The sequence below is a fragment of the Rhinatrema bivittatum genome, chromosome 8 (assembly GCF_901001135.1).
Source record: "Rhinatrema bivittatum chromosome 8, aRhiBiv1.1, whole genome shotgun sequence".
Classification (NCBI taxonomy): Eukaryota; Metazoa; Chordata; class Amphibia; order Gymnophiona; family Rhinatrematidae; genus Rhinatrema; species Rhinatrema bivittatum.
In genome coordinates, this window is record NC_042622.1 from 273117385 (window position 1) to 273137499 (window position 20115).

The 20115-nt window shown below is 44.6% G+C and overlaps 1 protein-coding gene across 2 annotated transcripts in view; it reads right to left on the reverse strand.

Annotated features, from left to right (window-relative positions):
- The window catches only part of MLLT1 (MLLT1 super elongation complex subunit), a 198661-nt gene that overhangs the window by 59290 nt on the left and 119256 nt on the right, over positions 1 to 20115 (reverse strand). The window contains exon 7 of one of the 2 annotated variants that reach the window (XM_029610916.1): positions 12199 to 12280. In XM_029610916.1, the coding sequence (XP_029466776.1) occupies positions 12199 to 12280 (82 nt within the window). Of the gene's footprint in view, positions 1 to 12198; positions 12290 to 20115 lie in introns of both variants that reach the window. The other variant, XM_029610915.1, reaches the window with a different exon arrangement.

Here is a 20115-nt window from a genome sequence, read left to right on the forward strand (position 1 = left end):
GTAACAGCAGTAACCAGAGCATGCATCCACAGAATCTGAAACAGTCGCTGAATCATCATGGAAGGAAGAGGATACAACTTAAGATTTTTAACCCCCTTAAAACAACTTTCTGGGGTCTCCCATTCAGCTAACACTATCTCCTCAACCTCTGAATGCAAAGGGATAGCTTATGTGGACAAGCAGGATGTTAGTCCTCACACATGGATGAATCCCTAGCTACAGGCTGTCCCCTAACATAAAAAGGGGACCAACAAAAACTCAAAATAGGTGCCAATGAGCACAAGGGTTTTGTTGGTAACAAGGGGCACAGCCTGAACACAAACAGACCCTAGGTGGGAACAGAGTAGGGCTCTACACCTCAAACAAGTTCTGAAGGACAGATTAGCCAAACTTACTATCGCATCAGCCATCCCTATCCAAGCAATAGTGAGATGTGAATGCATGAAGAGAACTCCACATCGCAGCCTTGCAGATCTCCACCATGGGGACTGCTCACAAGTGAGCAACTGAAACCCCCATAACTCAGAGTGAGCCTTGACATGGGCCTCAAGATACAGTCCCACCTGGGCATAACAGAAGAAGATGCAGTCTGCAAGTCAATTACAGCATATTTGGCAACAGCAATGCCCAACTTATTCCTGTCAAAAGAAAAAAGTTGGGTGGACTGCTATGGGCTTCTGTCCGCTCCAGATAGAAGGCTAAGGCTCTTTTGCAGTCTAAGCTGTGCAAGGCTTGTTCATCTTGGTGCGAATGGGGCCTGGGAAAGAATGTTGGTAGTATGATGGACTGGTTAAGATGGAAGTCAGTCACCACCTTAGGCAGGAACTTAGGGTGCATATGCAAGACCACCCTGTCATGAAAGAACTTAGTTTAAGATGGATAAGTCACTAAGGCCTGGAGCTTGCTGACCCTGAGTGCTGAAGTGACCACTATCAAAAATAAGACCTTCCAGGTCAGGTACTTCAGGTCACAGAAGCAGTGTGGTTCAAAAGGAGCTTTCATCAGGTAATACCACACTGAGGTCCCAAGACAAGAGGCGGCCTTAGGGGAGGGCTTCAACTGAATCAGGCCCCACAAGAAGCATACAACTATAGGCTGTACAGAGATAGTTTAGATGGTGCTCCCATGGTGGTATGCGCCAGTTGCAATCAGATGAACTAACTTGAGTTGGTCAAGGAAGCCTCAGATAAGCGTAGAAGGTAATCAGTTTTTGTATGGGTCAGGAGAAAGTATCTAGGGCCTTCTGCTCACACCACATGGAAAACCTCCACTTCAGTCCATAGGACTTTCTAGAAGCCACCAGGACCAGACACACATCCTCAGATCACTTGGTTGCAGAATCTACCTCTCAATATCCAGGCTGCGAGCAACAGGGCCTGAAGGTTGGGATGTCGCAACCTGCTTAGATTCTGCGTGATTAGATCTGGGGAAGTCCCCAGACTGATCTGTCTCTGCATGGATAACTGGTAGGAGTGGAAACCAGACCTGTCTTGGCCAGTGAGGGGGTATGAGGATCATTTCTTTATTTCAAACTTTTCTATACCTACGTTCAAGTGAATATCACATCGGTTTACAATAACTTTAGGAAATAAGAAACTACATGTAAAGAAAGGGAGCTAAGAAAGGGAGCTAGAACTGAGGAGAGAAAGGGCTGGAGTAGCAAAGTCGGGTGCATGCAAAGTATGGTAACAAAATCGAGTGTTAACACTTGTTTACGCTGAAAATTGTCCTTAGTCCCTTTGTCCTTGCAAAGCTTCAAGACAGTCTTCACTACCAGTGGAGTCAGGATACACATACAGAAGACCCATGCCCCAATGTCAGGCGAGGGCATCTGAGGCTGGTTTGTTGCGTGCCTGTACAGGGAATAGAACTGAGGAGACTTCCTGTTCCAAGGCGCTGCAAATACATCCACCTCTGGTTTTTTGACCCCACAGACCATTCATGAGATCTCACATCTGTCTTAACATATTCTCCATACCAGCCAGGTACATGGCCCTGAGCACTATTCCAAGAGAGGGCCCAGGTCCATATCTGAACCCTTTCCTGACATAGGAGGTCCAATCCTGTATGTGGTATGTCAAGGAGGGATATATCTATATATCTATCTCTCTATCTATCTATCCCTCCTTGACATACCACATCGCTACTTGGTAGTCAGTTTGATTCAGGACAACTTTGTTGGACAGCCAATCTCTGAAAGCCCACAGCACATACCTGATTGTCCGGTGCTCCAGGAAACTGATTTGGCAACAATGTTCCTGGGTAGAACAGATACCCCGTGTGCTGATCCCATCTACATGAACTCCCTAACTAATGGTGGATGAATCCATGGTTAGGACAATTATAGTAGGGAGCCTTTGAAAAGAGATACCCCGTTCCAGATTTGAAATTACTTGCCACCAGGACAAAGTCCTGAGGGGCAAGGTGACTCAGATGTGGTCCTGGAGGCTCTGCATGGAATGACACCACTGCAACCTTGGGGTCAACTGGCTCTTTCGTATGTATAAGTGTGCCAAGGGAGTGACGTGAACCGTTTTGGCCATGTGGCCCAACAACCTCAACATGTGCAAAGCTGACACCTGCTGGCTTTGTTGAATTTTTGCCGCATTTGTAGATAAAGTTGATAGCCCTTTGTCGGGGCAGAAAGGCCTTAGTCTGACGCTTGTCAAGCAGGGCTCCTATGAAGTCCAATTGAAGTGACTGACGGAGATTGAACTTTGGGTAGTTTATGATGAACATTAGTGACTTCAACATCTGGACAGTCAAGTGCATGGACCCGACAGCCCCTACCCGATTCACCCACAGTCTTGCCATTCTCCAGGCACAGACAGTCCATGCCATTTCAAAAATGTCATAGGTCATGCGGAGGAACATGTCCTGCTGAGGCAACTGCTTGACCACTTCCTGTACTTGCTTTCAGATGTCCAGAGAGTACTAGTTCATGCAGAGCTGGTAGGAAGCTATGCAGGCAATAAGCATATCTCCCTGAAAAACCTGCCTCCCAAGAGCACCCATCCCTCTGTGATCCTTCCCTGGGGGTGCTGAGGTATGGATCCTGGAATGCTTTGCTCTTTTGACAGCAGACTAGCACCACTGATTGGTGGGGCAACTGTCGTTTGTCGAAGCCGAGAGCCTTCTTGTTCACGGGAGGCACTGTGAGGGGGTGTTCCCACATCCTCAACAGCAGCTCCTTAAGGATCTCATACTGGGACTGCCACAATTTCCTTAAGAGGCTCTACAAATTAGAGGATTTCAAGCATTTTGTGCCTGGCATCCTGCTCAGTCAATAACTGAATGGGGATGGCCTCAGCCATCAAACTAACAAAACCTGCAAAGGAGAGGCCCTCAGGCAGGGACTTTGTTCACTCCCCCGGAGGAGAGGGGGTCCAAGGGGAGACCAGAGGCATCGGATACCTCTGTCGAGTCATCCCCCAGGGGCCATAAGTATCCTCATCCCCATTGTCTCTGACCATGGATGGGAGTGGCACTCTGCCTTCGTCTAGCGGTTCAGGCACAAACTGAACTGGATAGGGGGCTGCAAGCCTCTGTTTCAGCTGGCTTGAGTGGAGCTTCCTCCTCCGAGAAACCGGTCATGACATCATCAGTATGGGGATGTGTCTGTGCCCCAACGGGCATTGATGCCATCCCAGGAACAAACACCAACTGGATCGGTAACATGCTGATGAGCCAGTGTAGAGACTAACAGCGGCTCCAAAAGCAAAGTTCCAAGCATTGGTGCCATGGCACAGATGCTCTGCATCACCTCTCTCAATCGCCAGTTGCACTCACCTCTCACGTTCCTCCTCAAACAATGCTGATGCCAGAACCAACTGGGACAGAGGAAATGTGACCAGATTCTCTTTGGAACAGAGAGGAGAATCGTTGGCTGGCACCAGGACCAATGGAGTCTATGGCACACCCTCAGCATCGATAGAGGACCATCTTTCCAATCCATGGGGTTGCTTCTGGGACATCACAGCATGAGCTGGCGATCCCCGTGCCCAGCACAGTTTGACAACAACTGATGTTGCTGCTTCTTTTGCTTTCCTCGTTGCTCAATAGTTCATCCCTGGTGCAGAGGCAGATGACCAGGAACCCAATTGTCCTCAGCCTGGAGGAGTTAGATGGTTGGTCTCTGGCACCATCGAAGGGAACAGACGGCTCCGCCTATGTCGATGACTCCGTAGACTCTATGCTGATGCCTCCAATACAGATGGCACGGGCTTCTCAGACCTGAAGAGGTGCTCAATCAGATGCTCCCAAATGACCTCCATGACTATCTATCATGGAGGTCCATGATAGATAGTCATTGTGCACGGGGGCATCGCGTAAAAACAACGGGACAAAAAAAGGATGCAATGTTAAAATCGATGGTGACAGGTGTCAATGGCCAGCGGGCATTGACTGTATCGCTGCCCTAGGAGAGTCTAGACGAAATTTACCAGAATCAGCAAAAACTATCTAGGGAGCTAGAGGGGAGGAACTGAAGGGGACCTGGCACAGACTGTACGAGCCAGAGAAGAAATATATAAATAAAGGGGAAAAAAAGTGAAGTTTTCCACCACAGGCCAAGTAGGCTCAAAAGGGTGAGGCTAACTCAACTGTGAAGTTGCAGGCTCTGTGGAAAACAAAAGACTGAAGGGGACCGCGTGTGGACGCATGCTATAATGTATACTGAGTGTGCTCAATGAGTGCTACAATGCATGCTGAGCATGCTCAATGAGTCAAATTTCTAGAAACTGACATTTTCTGTGCCAGGCATCATCTGATGATGTCACCCAGAGGTGAGGACTACCATCCTGTTTGTCTTCTGAGAAGACTGGATCATTCTGTGCAGCACCACACCTTAAGTAGTGGTGATGTCATGTGAAAATCCAGTGTACTCTGTCTCCATCCTCTGGTACAGGGAAATAATCCACCTCTAGGGGCACTAAGGGAAGATAATGCCATCGCAGAAAGACTAAATTCATTCTTTGCTTTGGTGTTTACTGAGGAGGATGTTGGGAAGATACCCTTTTTCAAGGGTGACGATTCAGATGAACTGACCCAAATCACAATGAACCTGGAAGATGTAGTAGGCCAGATTGATAAAGTTAGAAGTAGAAAATCACCTGGACCAGATTGGTTTACATCCCAGGGTTATGAAAGAAGTAAAAAATGAAATTTCAAAGCTATTACAAGTAATTTGTAACCTATCATTAAAGTAATCTGTTGTATCTAAGGCTAGAAGGTTGAAAACGTAATGCTGATATATAAAAAAGGCTCCAAAGGTGATCTGAGAAACTACAGACCAGTGAGCCTGACGTCAGTGCCAGGAAAAATAGTGGAAACTATTATAAAGAATAAAATCACAGAATGTATAGACAGACATGATTTAATGGGACACAGCCAAGATGGATTTACCAAAGGGAAGTCTTGCCTCACAAATCTGCTCATTTTTTTTTTTTGAAGGCATGAATAAACATGTGGATAAAATTGAACTGGTAGATGTGTTTTTGGATTTTCAGAAGGAGACTGACGAAGTCCCTCATGAGAGGCTTCTAAGAAAACTAAAAAGTTATGGGATCGGAGATGTCCTTTTGTGAATTGTAAACTGTTTAAAAGACAGGAAAGAGTAGGATTAAATGGTCTGTTTTCACAGTGGAAAAAGGTAAACAGTGGAGTGCCTCAGGGATCTGTAATTAGACAGGTGCTGTATAGTTATAAATGATCTGGAAAGAGGCATAACAAGTGAGGTGATCAAATTTGCAGATGACAAGATTATTCAGAGCAGTTAAATCACAAGTAGATTGTGATAAATTGCAGTAGGACCTTGTGAGACTGGAAGATTGGGTTTCCATATGCCAGATGAAATGTAATGTGGACAAGTGCAAGATGATGCATATAGGGAAAAATTACCCAAGCTGTAGTTAAAGTTCTGAGCGTCATAGTTGATATTACATTGAAATAATCAGCTCAGTGTGCTGTGGCGGTCAAAAAAAATAAGCAAACAAGGTTAGGAATTAAGAAGGGAATGGCAAATGGAGACTGTCATAATACCTCTATCGCTCAATAGTTAGACTGCATCTTGAACACTGTGCAATTCTGGTTGCTGCATCTCAAAAAAAGATATAGTTGCACTGGAGAAAGTACAGAGAAGGGAAACCAAAATGATAAAGGGAATGGAATGGCTCCCCTATGAGGATTAGAGCCATTCAGCTTGGAGAAGAGATGACTGAGGGGATATGACAGAGGTCTATAAAATCATGAGGAGTAGAACAGGTAAATGTGAAACCATTATTTACTCTTTCAGATAATGAGCTTTCTCCTGCACTCAGCCCTCCGTTGGACCCTCTCCTCCTCCTCCACCTCGTGGCTGTTAACCCCTCCCCCAGCTGGAAGCCTGCCCTGCAACTAACGAATCCACCTCTAAATCTCTGTGCTGGATGTTAAGTCTCATATTGATGACATCATTGATGTGCGACAAAGAAAAGTGTCAACTATAAAAGGCAAACTAGGCTAGGCGTCACGCGCCGAGCGTCACGCGTCGAAGGAGCGCGACAAAGGGGCCTGCCCCTTTGAGCGCCCCTTCCAGCAGCCCTTCAGACAGCCCAGCAGACCGTCGCTATTGCTCCTTTACAGCAGACCCATGTCTCAATAAGGTTGTAAGTTGCAAGTTTCCTTTTATCTTTCCCTCTATTAAGGATACCAATGTAACTCGCATGACTAGCCACATACTAGGCTAGTTACACAGCACTGCTACATTGCGCTTCATACGCAGGTAGATCCCACCTACCTGTACACCCTACACAGCCCCATCGACTTCGCTAATCAGCAAATGACTAGAATAAGATAGGATGTGACTATCCAAGTAGGCAATTATCACACCAAGAATAATATACCACTCATTCAGCAAGCAACCACCCAGCGCTCTATCAGCCTCCAACCACCCAGCGCTCTATCAGCAATCAACCACCCATCGCTCAATCAGCAAGTACGATTACGTACCCAAACATCAGCATGATTGTCTCCCACATTCCAGTTCTAAAATACTCGAACTTCACTTCCAATATAATTAGATTGAAGACAGTCAATCCATGCTACGGTTCTCTCATTCCCATCATGACTTCCCCATTGACACAAATCATGGGTCTAATGACATTCTCCATACTCCTTTTGAACACACAATCTCTTCTAAAAAAAGCCATTCTACTAGGGGACATCATGACAGATGAGGCTCCTGACATTTGTGCCATTACAGAGACATGGCTTAAAAGCACGGACGTCTCAATAACTAACCAACTACCTACAGAGTCATACGATATATTCTCTATTCCAAGATCCAAAAAGAAAGGAGGGGGACTTCTATTAGCAGCAAAGAAGTCTTTTAAACTCACCCTACAACCCTGCCATCCACCCTACAAGATGGAAATTGGCCTTTTTAAATCAAAGAACCTCCAAATCTGTTTAATTTATGCTCCCCCAGGCATACTAGAAAAAAACCCATCCTCTCTTACCGAATATATTGCGAAATATATCAACTTCAACATACCCACCATTATATTAGGTGACCTGAACCTTCACTTCGACCGCACCCCCCTTACCTCAGCTTGTGAAGCAACACTAGCTTCTTTGAATGCAATGGGATTTAAACAAGCGGTTACAGGCCCAACGCATAAAGCAGGCCATACTCTGGATGTAATTTTCACGAACTCCCTAATAATATCAGATCCACCTCAATGCACTCCCATACCATGGTCGGACCACTTCAGAGTTGACACTAGATGTACCGTGAACAATAATCTTAGCCAGACATACCTGAAACACAAAACTATTGAATTCAGGAAGAAATGTAAAATGGAAGACATTATAGAAGCTATAACGGATGAGAGCAACAAATTAGATCTCTCGAACGCCAACTCAGCATGTATGACTTGGCATCAAATCACCAGTGAAATCGTCTTTGTCCGCTTATAACTAAAGAGATCAACTCTGAGAAGAAAGACAAGAAACCTTGGTACACAACTGAACTCAGAAAGATGAAACAAGAGCTTCGTAAATTGGAAAAAAAAATGGATCAAAAACCATGACTCGATTCAGCAACAAAAATTCAAAGCACTACTCCACAAGTACCGTAAATCAACCGATGAAGCTAAAAAAAAAACTATTACTCAACAAAAATTCATCAATACCAGTTTAATCCACGTGCCCTTTTCCGATACGTTTCTAATATAATCTCCCCCACAACTAACATCTACCCCGAAGATGAGACCAAAAATAAATGTGAGAAATTAGCCGCCTATTTCCAGGACAAGATATCAAATATCATGGCTCGTTTTACATCTCCATATCGGCCAACAATTCCAGCACTAACAAGCTCCCAAAATGATTCACCCACACTCTCAAATTTTGAATTATCTACTGTATCGGAGACCGAAGCAATTCTAAAAAGAATCAAACCAGCATTACACCCCGTTGACATTATGCCAACAAAAACGCTCCTAGCCATTCTTACTAGAATAGCCCCGGCGATCTCCAACATCATTAACACCTCTATAACAGAGGGAGTCTTTCCCACACAACTCAAACATGCTATAATAAAGCCTACCCTTAAAAAAGCAGACCTGGATCCATCTGAACCGGCTAATTATCGACCAGTTTCGAACCTCCCGTTATTATCAAAAATACTAGAAAAGGTCATAAACAAACAACTGACTATCTAGAGGAAAATCATTTACTCTTCCCGTCGCAATATGGATTTAGGAAGAACCATAGCACCGAAACACTACTAGTGTCCCTTTCAGACTCCATACTAAAATCCCTTGATACTGGTAACTCTTATATTCTGGCCCTTCTGGATATCTCCTCAGCATTTGACACGGTGAACCACAATACACTCCTCTCTCTCCTTTCACAAATTGGCATCACCAGCACTGCCTTATCCTGGATACAATCATTCCTGAAAGATAGGACTTACAGTGTCAAAGTGGGACACCATACGTCAAAACCTAGAAATCTGTCACAAGGTGTCCCTCAAGGATCCTCACTTTCCTCAACTCTTTTCAATGTATATCTATCTCCACTCTGTAAACTACTGAAGAAATTGGATCTCCGGCATTTCATATACGCCGATGACGTCCAGATCATTATTCCAATCAAGGATTCACTTGCTAAGGCCATGGAAACCTGGGAATCAGCACTTACTGAAATAAAAAATCTACTCATGGAAAACTTTCTTGCAATCAACACCAACAAGACTAAACTACTCATAACACCACACAAGAACACCTCAACCAACACGCAACATGATCCTTCCTCAACAACAGACCATACCAAGCTAAAGCAGGTCCGCAGCCTTGGGGTCATTATTGATAATCACCTTACTTTGAACAATTTCATCTCAACCACAATCAAGAGTGGCTTCTTCAAGTTACATACATTGAAAAGAATTAAACCGTTATTACATCCTCAGGACTTCCGGACTGTGTTACAAGCCACAATTCTACCAAAGATTGACTATTGTAATGCTCTACTACTGGGTCTCCCTAAAAGCACAATTCAACCTCTTCAGATGTTGCAGAATGCCGCTGCTCGTTTAATTACTAATACGCGACGGCATGAACATATTACTCCAGCACTCATGTTCCTACATTGGCTACACGTATCCTTCAGAATTACTTTTAAAGTTCTCTCACTCATCCACAAATCAATTCACAACCAAGAGATGCAATGGTTCTCTGATCAGCTCATTTTTCGCACCTCCAACAGACCAATTAGAAATATTCACCAAGCGAAATTAGCTGTCCATCCACTAAAACACATCAAACACGTTTCCACCATAGACCGATCATTCTCCATAGCGGGTATCAAAATCTGGAACAACATGCCGTTGGACCTGCGTCTTGAATCCTGTCACAAAACCTTCAAACAAAACCTTAAAACATGGTTGTTTGAACAAGCATTCACTCTATGAATCTCATCTAACCTAAAAATTCAGCTATCCCTTATTATTCCTCACTGACTCCAAGTTCTTTTCCTCGCATTTTGTATTTACATTCTGCTATTCCATACCCCCCACTGTTACTCAATTTAGGCTATTGTATTCAATGTGACATTGGTCTCGCTGCTGACAGTTAATTTGCTCCTGCGAATACATGGTTATTTATATTTTGTTTGATATTTAATGATGTATGCATATTATCTTTAAAACCCTTGTTTCTGTAAAGCCTGTTGCTGTTAAATGTTTTACTGTTTTTTAAACTGTTACATGTAAAGCCTGTTGCTAATTTGTTTCACTGTAAACCGAGGTGATGTATGTCTATACGTACCGCGGTATAAAAGAATCTATAAATAAATAAATAAAAGGACTTGAGGGCACTCTATGAAGTTAGCAAGTAGCACGTTTAAAACTAAATGGAGAAAATTCTCTCATTCACACAATTAAGCTGAAATTCATTGCCAGAGGATGTGGTTAAGGTAGTTAGTATATCACTTTCTGGGGTTATAAAAGGTTTGGATAAGTTCCCGAAGTCCATAAACTGCTATTATTCAATAGATAATAGCCACTGCTTGTTGCCGGCATTAGTAGCATGGCATTTATTTAATGTTTGGGTACTTGCCAGGTACTTTTGCCTTGGATTGGCCACTGTTGGAGACAGGATAACAGCTTGATGGACCTTTGGTTTGACCCAGTATGGCATATCTTATATTCTTAGTAAGAACTGGACTGGTCTGGTGTAGCAGGATGAAATGAAATTTGGATTTGCTAGCAGACAATCTGGCTCTGGTTAGCTGGTAGTGTTATTTTGTATTTTTCTAGAAAACTCCTAACTTTGAATTTGAGATCCTTCTCCTGGATTTTGGGGAAATAACTTCATTGCTTTCCTATAGGACAGATCTTCGTTCACAAGAAGTTAGACATGTAATGTGATGTTTAGGGAAACCAGAAATGAAAGTCAGCAGTCTTCAAAAGGTATCCTACAGTGCTAGATTATGCTAGCCTGGTGCTTTGGTTTTCTTGAAAGCATGGAACTGTAGGCCGGCTTAGTGGCTCCGAGGCAAGTGTTGAGCAGAAGACCTGGGTTAGATTTCAAGGCCTCAATTCTGCTGCCTAGGCCAGATGACGGGGAGGCAGTGCTCATAGCCTCTGGCTGGGAGCATGTAGGAAAGTGATCTCATTTGCTGCTTAATGGTGACACTACTGGGTGCACGTTATGGGTTCTGGAAGGTGCCATGGATTGTGACCTATGGACAAGGACAGTCATTTCAATGGCTGGGCTAGCTAGGGGTTATATAAATAGGGGGAAAAATCTCCAGGCAATTACAAATGAAGATTCATAGCAATGTACCCCAGTAGAGGCTCATTCCAATTGAGCTGGAAGCCCAAAGAAGCAGGAAGAAATTTCTGGCATCCCTCCCCTAGATAAAGGGACAACATGATCCAGTCATCCACCGTTATCACTGCTTTACTAGATAGTACGAGTGCTATTAATAGAACTACTGCTCCTGTAACCAATATTGATGCTTTAAAGCATCTTAGCTGAGATGTAAGTGTGCATAAAGGCAACAAGCTTATCTGCAAAATAAAAACAACGGTTGAATGCAGGATATAATCAATACAAAAAGACGTAATGTCCACCTTCTAACCTGTTCTAGCCATGAAGTGCACATAAATCATGACCAGAGCAAAGTTGTTGTGCACACAGCTTGCAGCCTGACTACCAAGCCTGCAGCTGGAAGGAGATGCAGTCTTACCATTGTTTATAAGATACAGATGTATTGAAAATATGGAAGACAACACACAGCTAGGTGTGCAGTTATTGTTACACACCAATACGATAATGTTCCCGTAATTGAAAAGAAAAAAAACATTTAATATACAGAGTGCTGTCTATCAACCTTGTAACAATTTGTCATCTGTCAATTCTCTTATTTTTATCTTACTATCCCCTTCTACCTCTCCCAACTACAAATTTCTTGATAAAACATCAAAAGTAACAGCACTGTCACGCTCCTATCCAACTACTGGACTAGCTGGGAAAAAAGGTTTGCATCAGTTGCTCTTTCTGTGCTACTGCTAAGCGCTCACTGCTGCTTTGGGAGACAATACTGCTGGAGTGGATGAAGTCTGATCTGGCTCCTAGTCTGGCAATTCTTACACAAGCTGCTCCTTGAAATCACAGTGAAAATGAGATGTTCTGGGGAGAGCAGACGACTTACCCTGACTGTGGTTCTGTGATGGCTCAAAATCCGAATCTGAGCTGGAGTCAGAGCTGGAGTTGGAAGCGCTGGACTGAGCGGACTTTCCCCCCAACAGAGCAGAAAGAGAAGGAAGGAGATATAAACAGGCAGAGTACAACACTAGGACGCCTTTGTTATCTTTCCGGTTTATTTGCATTTCAACTTAACACTAAGTCGGGCAACTAGATCTGAGTCAAATTTTATTTCGAGCTCACTTTTTCAGCCTTTGGATTCTAGCATTCCTCAGTATAAAGTTTCTGAAACTTTTGGAGCCCTGGCAGTGGAAAGTATGTTGACCATGGAAGAGCTGAAGTTTGGGTCTCGTGTTGCTAGTATACTATAAGCAGTTTCCCAGTGTTAACATATTAATGTGTTTCTCTATAGAGAAATTTCTTCTTACCTGATAATTTCCACATGAATGGGTTATGCTCTCTAACCAGCAGATGGAGACAGACTAAGGTTCTCATATATATAGGATCCCATACTGCCCTCAGCCTGCCAGTATTCAATGTAACAACCTAAGATAAAACCAACACACCCCCTCCCAAGTTAAAAAAAAAATAGCACAAATTGATCAAACTTTAAGAATAAGTATCACTAACCACACTGTACCGTGGCTACAAGTACTCTTTAAACATTTGTATACCGCCATATACGTAGGCCCAAAGATGGTTACAACACATTAAAATAAAACAGTAATAAAATTTAAATAAAACACTAAAATGAGAGCACATAAGCAGAATCATAAGCAGTAAGATAACAAAAAGCATATCAATTAAAGAATCACTTGAACAGAAAGATGAGCTGACCTTTGGCAGAATAGGGAGGGTCCTAGACTGGTCTGACTGGACTCAAAAATAGAAAACCATCAGGTAAGAATAATTTCTCTTTCCTCTTCATACACCATATGGGATGCACCCAAGCTATTCCTCTACCGGATAGGATAGGTTTCTTCCCCAGCTCAAACATCCAGGCAATGTTGTTTCAAAGATGAACGTAATGAAGACCTCAGCACCACTCTTCCTATCTCCAGTAGCAGCATTAGGTGGAGTGCACCTGCACACTCCGGGGCAATGGTAATCCCTTGGCTATGTAAGCTGTACCTCTCTCTAAACCTCTGAAGCCACTTCAGCCTACCTGGGTCCACTGAACAAAAAGTTCTGACTTTCTAAACCCATTAACCTTCAAATTGCAGGAGAACCTTTACATCTAAGCAGTGAATCCGTCTATACTTTTCCTGATAACTCTCTCCAAAAGGAAGGAAAACAGAGGAGGCTGGAAACTACAGGTCAGTTAGCCTCATCTCTGTGGTGGGAAAATTAATGGAGACTCTCGCATAGTGAACTATTTACAAGCCAGTACCAGAGAAACCTGAATACCTGAAACTCTGAAATTTGACTGGTGGAACAGATTGCCACTAAGAACTGCCTTAAGCACAAGAGGCTTCATTGAAATCTCCCTCAAGGGCTCATAAGGAAAACCCATCAGGAATGCCAAGACCAAATTCAGATTCCAAGAAAGAACAGATTCTCTCACCGTAGGCCAAACATTCTTCACTCCATTTAGGAAACAAGATACCTGGATAGGATGATAGAGACCATTTAATGGGTAGACCTTTAACAGGTAATGACCATCACCTGTACCTTTAACAATTAGGGGCCAAGCATTTAGTCAAATCTTCTTGCAGACAGATAATCAGAATTAAAGCCCCTCCCGTAGGGTTGCCCTTCAAGGCAAGAGATATCAGGAATGCTCAGAAAAGACATACAAGAGTGATTGAGCAACATTTTCAGCATCATTCTCATATGACTATCTTAAATTTTGACCAGCATTCCTGATGCAGGAAATCTAAACATGTTTGTGTTGAGTACTGGTGTGGATTACAAGTGAAGGGAAGTGACTTGATTTTATAAAAGAAAAAAGTATAAAAGTATTTTTGATTTATACATAAAGGAGATGAGTTCACAATAAAAAGTTTGAAACTAATTACAAGGGTGTGGTTTTCTCCGCAGGCAAAGTCCACCGAGTTCCCTCCCCCCCCCCCCCCCCCCCCAAGTATGACTGTCCCTTAGAGAAATACGTTTTGCTTAGCTAGTTTTTCTGATCTTTATATTTTACTAACTAATTGAGAAAGTGTGAGAGGCAGATACACATGCCAGAAGTCATATTTAAAGATGATGATTCAGAGAAACAAACTACTCACTGAAACTGGAAGATATAGTAGGTCAAATTGACAAATTAAAGAGTAGCAAACTCCCTGGACCAGATAGTATAATTGTAGAATGCTAAAAAAACTGAAAAATGAAATTGCAGACCTGCATTTGGTAATTTGTAAAACTATCATTAAAATCTATGGTATCTGAAGACTGGAGAGTTGCTATTGTAAAGCAGAGTTGCTTACCTCTAATAGGTTTGTCCCAGGACAGCAGGATGTAGTCCTCACATATGGGTGATGTCATTGGACGGAGCCCAGCGCGGGAAATCTGTCAAAGTTTCTAGAACTTTTGACTGGCACACTGAGCATGCCCAGCCTGCCATGATCCCTGTGTCCACAGGTGTCTCACTTCAGTCTCGTTTGTAGCAAAAGATGCAAGCGAAAAAATAATAATAAAACTGATTCAGACCCAACTCTGTAGGGTGGCAGGTGGGTTTCATGAGGACTAAATCTTGCTGGCCTGGGAGAACACTTGTTACAGGTAAGCAACTCTGCTTTCTCCCAGGACAAGCAGGATGGTAATCCTCACATATGGGTGATTAGCAAGCTATAGGTTGACTCATATTTGTGTGGACCAACAGCGTACAACTTGTGCAACAGACACAACCACTGGTGTACTGTTGGGAAAAATGAGACAGCCTGAAAACCACAGTAGTTGGATGAGGAAGGAGTTGGATTATACTGGAAATAAGTTCTTCAAGACGGATTGCCCAAAGGCACAGTCTTGGCATCCCCTCCTTGTCCAGGCAGTAATGAGCTGCAAATGTGTGAAGAGAGGTCCATATTGCAGCTTTACAGATCTCAGCAATCGGTACTGAACGATAGTGTGCTACTGAGGTTGCCATGGCTCTTACTGAGTGCACCTTCACTCGTCCCTGGAGAGGAAGGCCCGCTTTGTCATAGTAGAATTTGATACAGTTTGTTAGACAATTGGAGAGAGTTTGTTTGCCCACTGCCGCTCCCGGTTTGTTTTTATCGAAAGAAACAGAGTTGGTTATATTTCCTATGGACTGCAGTGCAGTCTAGGTAAAATGCAAGTGCACGTTTACAGTCTAAGGTATGTAAAACCCTCTCGCCTTGGTGAGAATGAGGCCTTGGGAAAAATGTGGGCAAGACTATAGACAAGTGCTTGTAACTCACTATCCCTTCGACCAGATGTAATGGCTCCTAGGAAAAGAATTTTCAATGAAAGAAACTTACTATCGCAGGAATGCAAAGGCTCAAATGGGGAGCACATGAGCCTTGTAAGTACTACGTTTAGGTCCCATTTGGTAACTGGTGACCATAGAGGGTGCTTAAGTTGTAGTAGGCCCTTCAAACTGACTTACAAACAGTTGCGCTGTTACCGGGGCATCCCCCACCCCCACTCAGGTGTACCCTCACAGAGGAAGACTGGAGACCAGAGTCTGAAAGGTGCCAGAGATAGTCTAAAAGAGATGGAGTGGGGCAGGAAAAAAGGGTCTATACCTTTTTGCGTGCACCATATGATAAATCTATTCCACTTAGAACGATAGGATTTTCGTGTGGAAGGCTTTCGTGAAGCTAAAAGCACTTGATAGACATCAGTTGAAAAGCTGAGCGGTTGCAGGATCAAGCTTTCAACATCCAGGCTGTGAGGGACAGGGTCTGAAGGTTGGGAGGGTGTAACATGCCTTGGTTCTGAGTTATGAGAGTGGGTGCTGTGCCCAGGCGAATTGGTTCTCGGATGGAGAGGTCGAGAAGCATGGGAAACCATACTTGTCGAGGCCAATACGGGGCTATGAGTGTCATTGACCCTTTGTCGATATCGGGGGATACGCGTATCCCCCGATACCGCTGATAGCCTGTGTTCCGGGGCAAGCAAAGGTGTCCCTGTCTAACTTGTTTTGTTGTCTGTGCAGGGAGCAGAATCTGTCCACTTTGTGATTCAGTTCGGATGCAAAGAGGTCTATTGTTGGTTGACCCTAGCATTGGAAGATTCTGGTCATTACCACAGGATCCAGAGACGACTCGTGGGGATGGAATAGACGACTGAGGTGATCTGCTGTACGCCTGCTAGATAGGTGGCCCGGAGGTGCATGGAGTGTGCAAGGGCCCAGCCCCAGATCTGTGCGGCTTCTTGGCAGAGGAGATAAGAGCCTGTGCTGCCCTGCTTGTTCAAGTACCACATTGCAACTGTGTTGTCTGTTTATATGAGAACAGACTTGTTGGAAAGGAAGTCCTTGAACGCATATAGAGCATAACATATAGCTCAAAGCTCTAGGAAGTTGATCTGAAACGTTGCTTCGAGTTGTGTCCAAGTACCTTGAGTTTGAAAATTGTTCAGACAAGCTCCCCAACCTAAATTGGATGAGTCTGTGGTTAACATTACTTGTGGAATCGGTTGCTGGAAGGGTAGACCTGTTAGCAAGTTGGCTTTGTTCATCCACCAGAGAAGCGATAACTGTAGCTGGTGGGTTACATAAATCTGGGATGCTGAGTTGCTTGGAGCCACTGAGATTTCAGTCCATGAGTTATTCTCATGGCTAGTCTGGCCATAGGAGTGACATGGACCGTGGAAGCCATGTGGCCCAGCAAAGTTAGGAATTGATGGGCTGAGGCTGTTACTTTTTTGAGTAGAGACCAAGCTAGCTTCGAGAGTACAACTGTGCGGAAGGCCTTTGCGACTGTGGTGTCTAAATCTGCTCCGATGAAATTAAGGAGGTGAGATGGAGTCAGGTGGGATTTCTGGTAGTTGATGAGAAATCCCAAAGTGTAGCAGAATGACAGTGAGCTTGACAGCGTTGAGAGCCCCTTGCTTGGAATGGCTTTTGATCAGCCAATCGTCCAGCTAAGGAAATACATGTATGCTGTTCTTTCGTAGATGGGCCACCGCCACTGCTAGGCACTTTGTAAATACACGGGGTGCCGAGGCAAGTCCAAAAGGCAGAACCCGGTACTGATAATGCTGTTGTCCCACTATGAAACGCAGATATTTGCGGTGATGTGGGAATATTGGAATGTGAGCGTACACGTCCTGAAGATCCAGAGAACAGAGCCAATCTCCTGTTTGCAGAAGTGGAAGCATGGTGCCCAGGAACACTATCCTGAATTTTTCTTTTTGTAGAAATTTGTTGAGATTGCGGACGTCTAGGATGGGGCGGAGACCAGCTGATTTCTCTGGAATGAGAAAATAGTGGGAGTAGAACCCTCTGCCCTGCGGTGCCCGCGGAACAGCTTCCACAGCCCTGGCGCTCAGAAGGGTGGACAGTTCTGACTCTAGAAGACTTGTGTGACCTTTGTGTATCCACAGTGGATTGGGCAGTGAATCCTGGGGTAGCATGAGGAAGTTTAGATGAAATCCCTGGGTTATAATGGATATAACCCATTGGTCTGTGGTAATGCTGAGCCAGGTGGTTATGAAGTGGTGAATTTGACTTCTTACTGGCAAGTCCGGTCTTTGATTTATGGAATGGCTGCTGTTCTTTGGATAGTTTTCAAAATCCAGAGGCCTGGCCGAGACCTGGATGGCTTGGGCTGTCGAGGATGTCCTCTGAGACGGCTTGTTTGTGCTCATGCGAAATGTGGGTGGGTATCATCTGTGTGGGTGATAAAATGGTTTTCTAGGGTCCCTTCTCATGGGTCTTCTTACAGAGGAAGTGGCCTCAGTAGTAATCGTGGACAATTGACACAGGGTCTCGTTATGGTCTTTCAGTTGAGCCAGTGCGTCCTGTATCTTGTCCCCGAATCAATTGTTACCGGTACATAGCAAGTCAGCAAGTTTGTCTTGGACTTCAGGTCTCAAGTCAGATGCTTTTAGCCAGGCCCATCTCCTGGCACTGATTCCCGTTGCCGACAAGCAAGAAGCAGTTTCAAAGGAGTCGTAAGCAGCTCAAACCTCATGTTTCCCAGCCTCAAGGCCTTTCTGTATTATGGCGTTGAGACTAATCTTGTTGTTGTTGGGGGAAGAGAGTCAGCTATTCCCTGAACCTGCTTCCAGAGATTCCTTTGATACTGTGTCATGTAAAGTTGGTATGAAGCTATGCTTGACTCTACCATAGAGCCCTGAAACATCTTGTGACCCAAAATATCCAAGAATTTCTGGTCTTTTCCAGGAGGTGCTGAAGAGTGAGGGCGCAGACACCTGGATTTTTTCTGTGTGGATTCAACTACCATTGACTGATGGGATAGTTGTGGCTTTTGGAATCTAGGAATATGTTAGACCAGATAAGTTGCATCTGTCTTCTTATTCACTGGTTGGACAGTACAAGGATGCTCCCAGAGACTATGTTGGCGATCCCGAGCACCTCATGGACAGGGATAGCCATAACTTTTTGGGGCATCACAAATTGGAGAACTTCCAAAGTTTTATGGCGTGTGTTGTCCTCTAATCAGGTCAAAGAGGTTTGTCTGACATATCCTTTACAAAATTTGCAAGGGAGAGGTCTTCTGGTGGAGATTTTCTCCTTTCTTCCCGAGGAGATGGTTCTGATAAGATGTCCTCCAAGAATGTGTCTGTGTCAACATCTTCCCATGTGTGAAAGGGTCTCTAGCCGAGTTCCTGAAGGAGAGAAGAAGGTTAGTACTGTAGGACATGTTGGCACTGATGGATCCTTCGATGGCCTTGATGGCACGGAGGGGAAACGTGGGCATCTTGGTCCCGAGAACCCCAATGGACCAGGCATCTGTTCTGGCATCGGTGTAATCAGTGTTGAGAGAGGACTGGAGTCCGTGCCTTCATCTTCTGAGGACCCCAGAATGGGTATCGGGGCTTTCAGAAACTTTGCGGGTTGCTTTGGCATCGGTGGCCTATGTTGTGTATCCAACCAGCTTAGCAATGGTGTAAACATCCATGGCTCCGATGTCTGTGCCGGTATGGGGGCCAGCATCGATGGCTGTAAGTCTCAGAGAGCATCAAGCACTGCCTAGCAGATGAGACCGTCCAGTTCCTCCCTGAAAGCTGGTGTAGATATCGCAGCTACAGGGGGAGGCAGGCTAGGCGCTACTGGCACCTCCACAGGAATTTGTAGGGGCTCAGTACCCGGTACCGATATCGGTGGGGATCGCCTTGGTTTCTCGGGTGGAGAGAGGGTTGGAGGCTCCTCTACCCGTGTCCTCTTCGCAATAGACTCGATAGCTATCGAGGCCGATGCAGTGTCTGTTTCTCCGGCACAGAGGAAGATGATGCGGATGCCTTAGATGGAGTCGGTGACGGATGGTCACTGCTGCCCTGGTGCTCCCGGCGAGGTTTGACAAGTTTCTTCGATGTTCCTGCCGGTGACGACTGGGTGGACGCCGATGGAGTCAACTTGATTTTAAAAAAAGGGACTCCATCTTGTCGAGATGAGCTGCCTACCCTTCGGGGTCATCTGGGCACAACTTGGGCAGTGAGAAACATCATGTGATAAGCCGAGGCACAACACACAGACATCATGTGGGTTGGTAAATGACATGGTATGGGGACACTCCGGGCATTTTCTAAAACCTGTTGCCATGATAGAAAAAGGGGAGGCCCGAAAACAATCGATGGCCTGGGGACACCGAATAAAGGGGAGGCAGGAATCGACCGACAACGGTAGAATACACTCACCAAGCGACAAAAACCGATGTCGCGATGGGAGACCCGTGTGAGGGAAGTTTTTGGAGAAGTAAACTTCAAGTATTCTGTGAGGAAAAATTTGTGAGAAAAATCTCAGAGCTCCTAATCGCGAGGCAAACTGCAG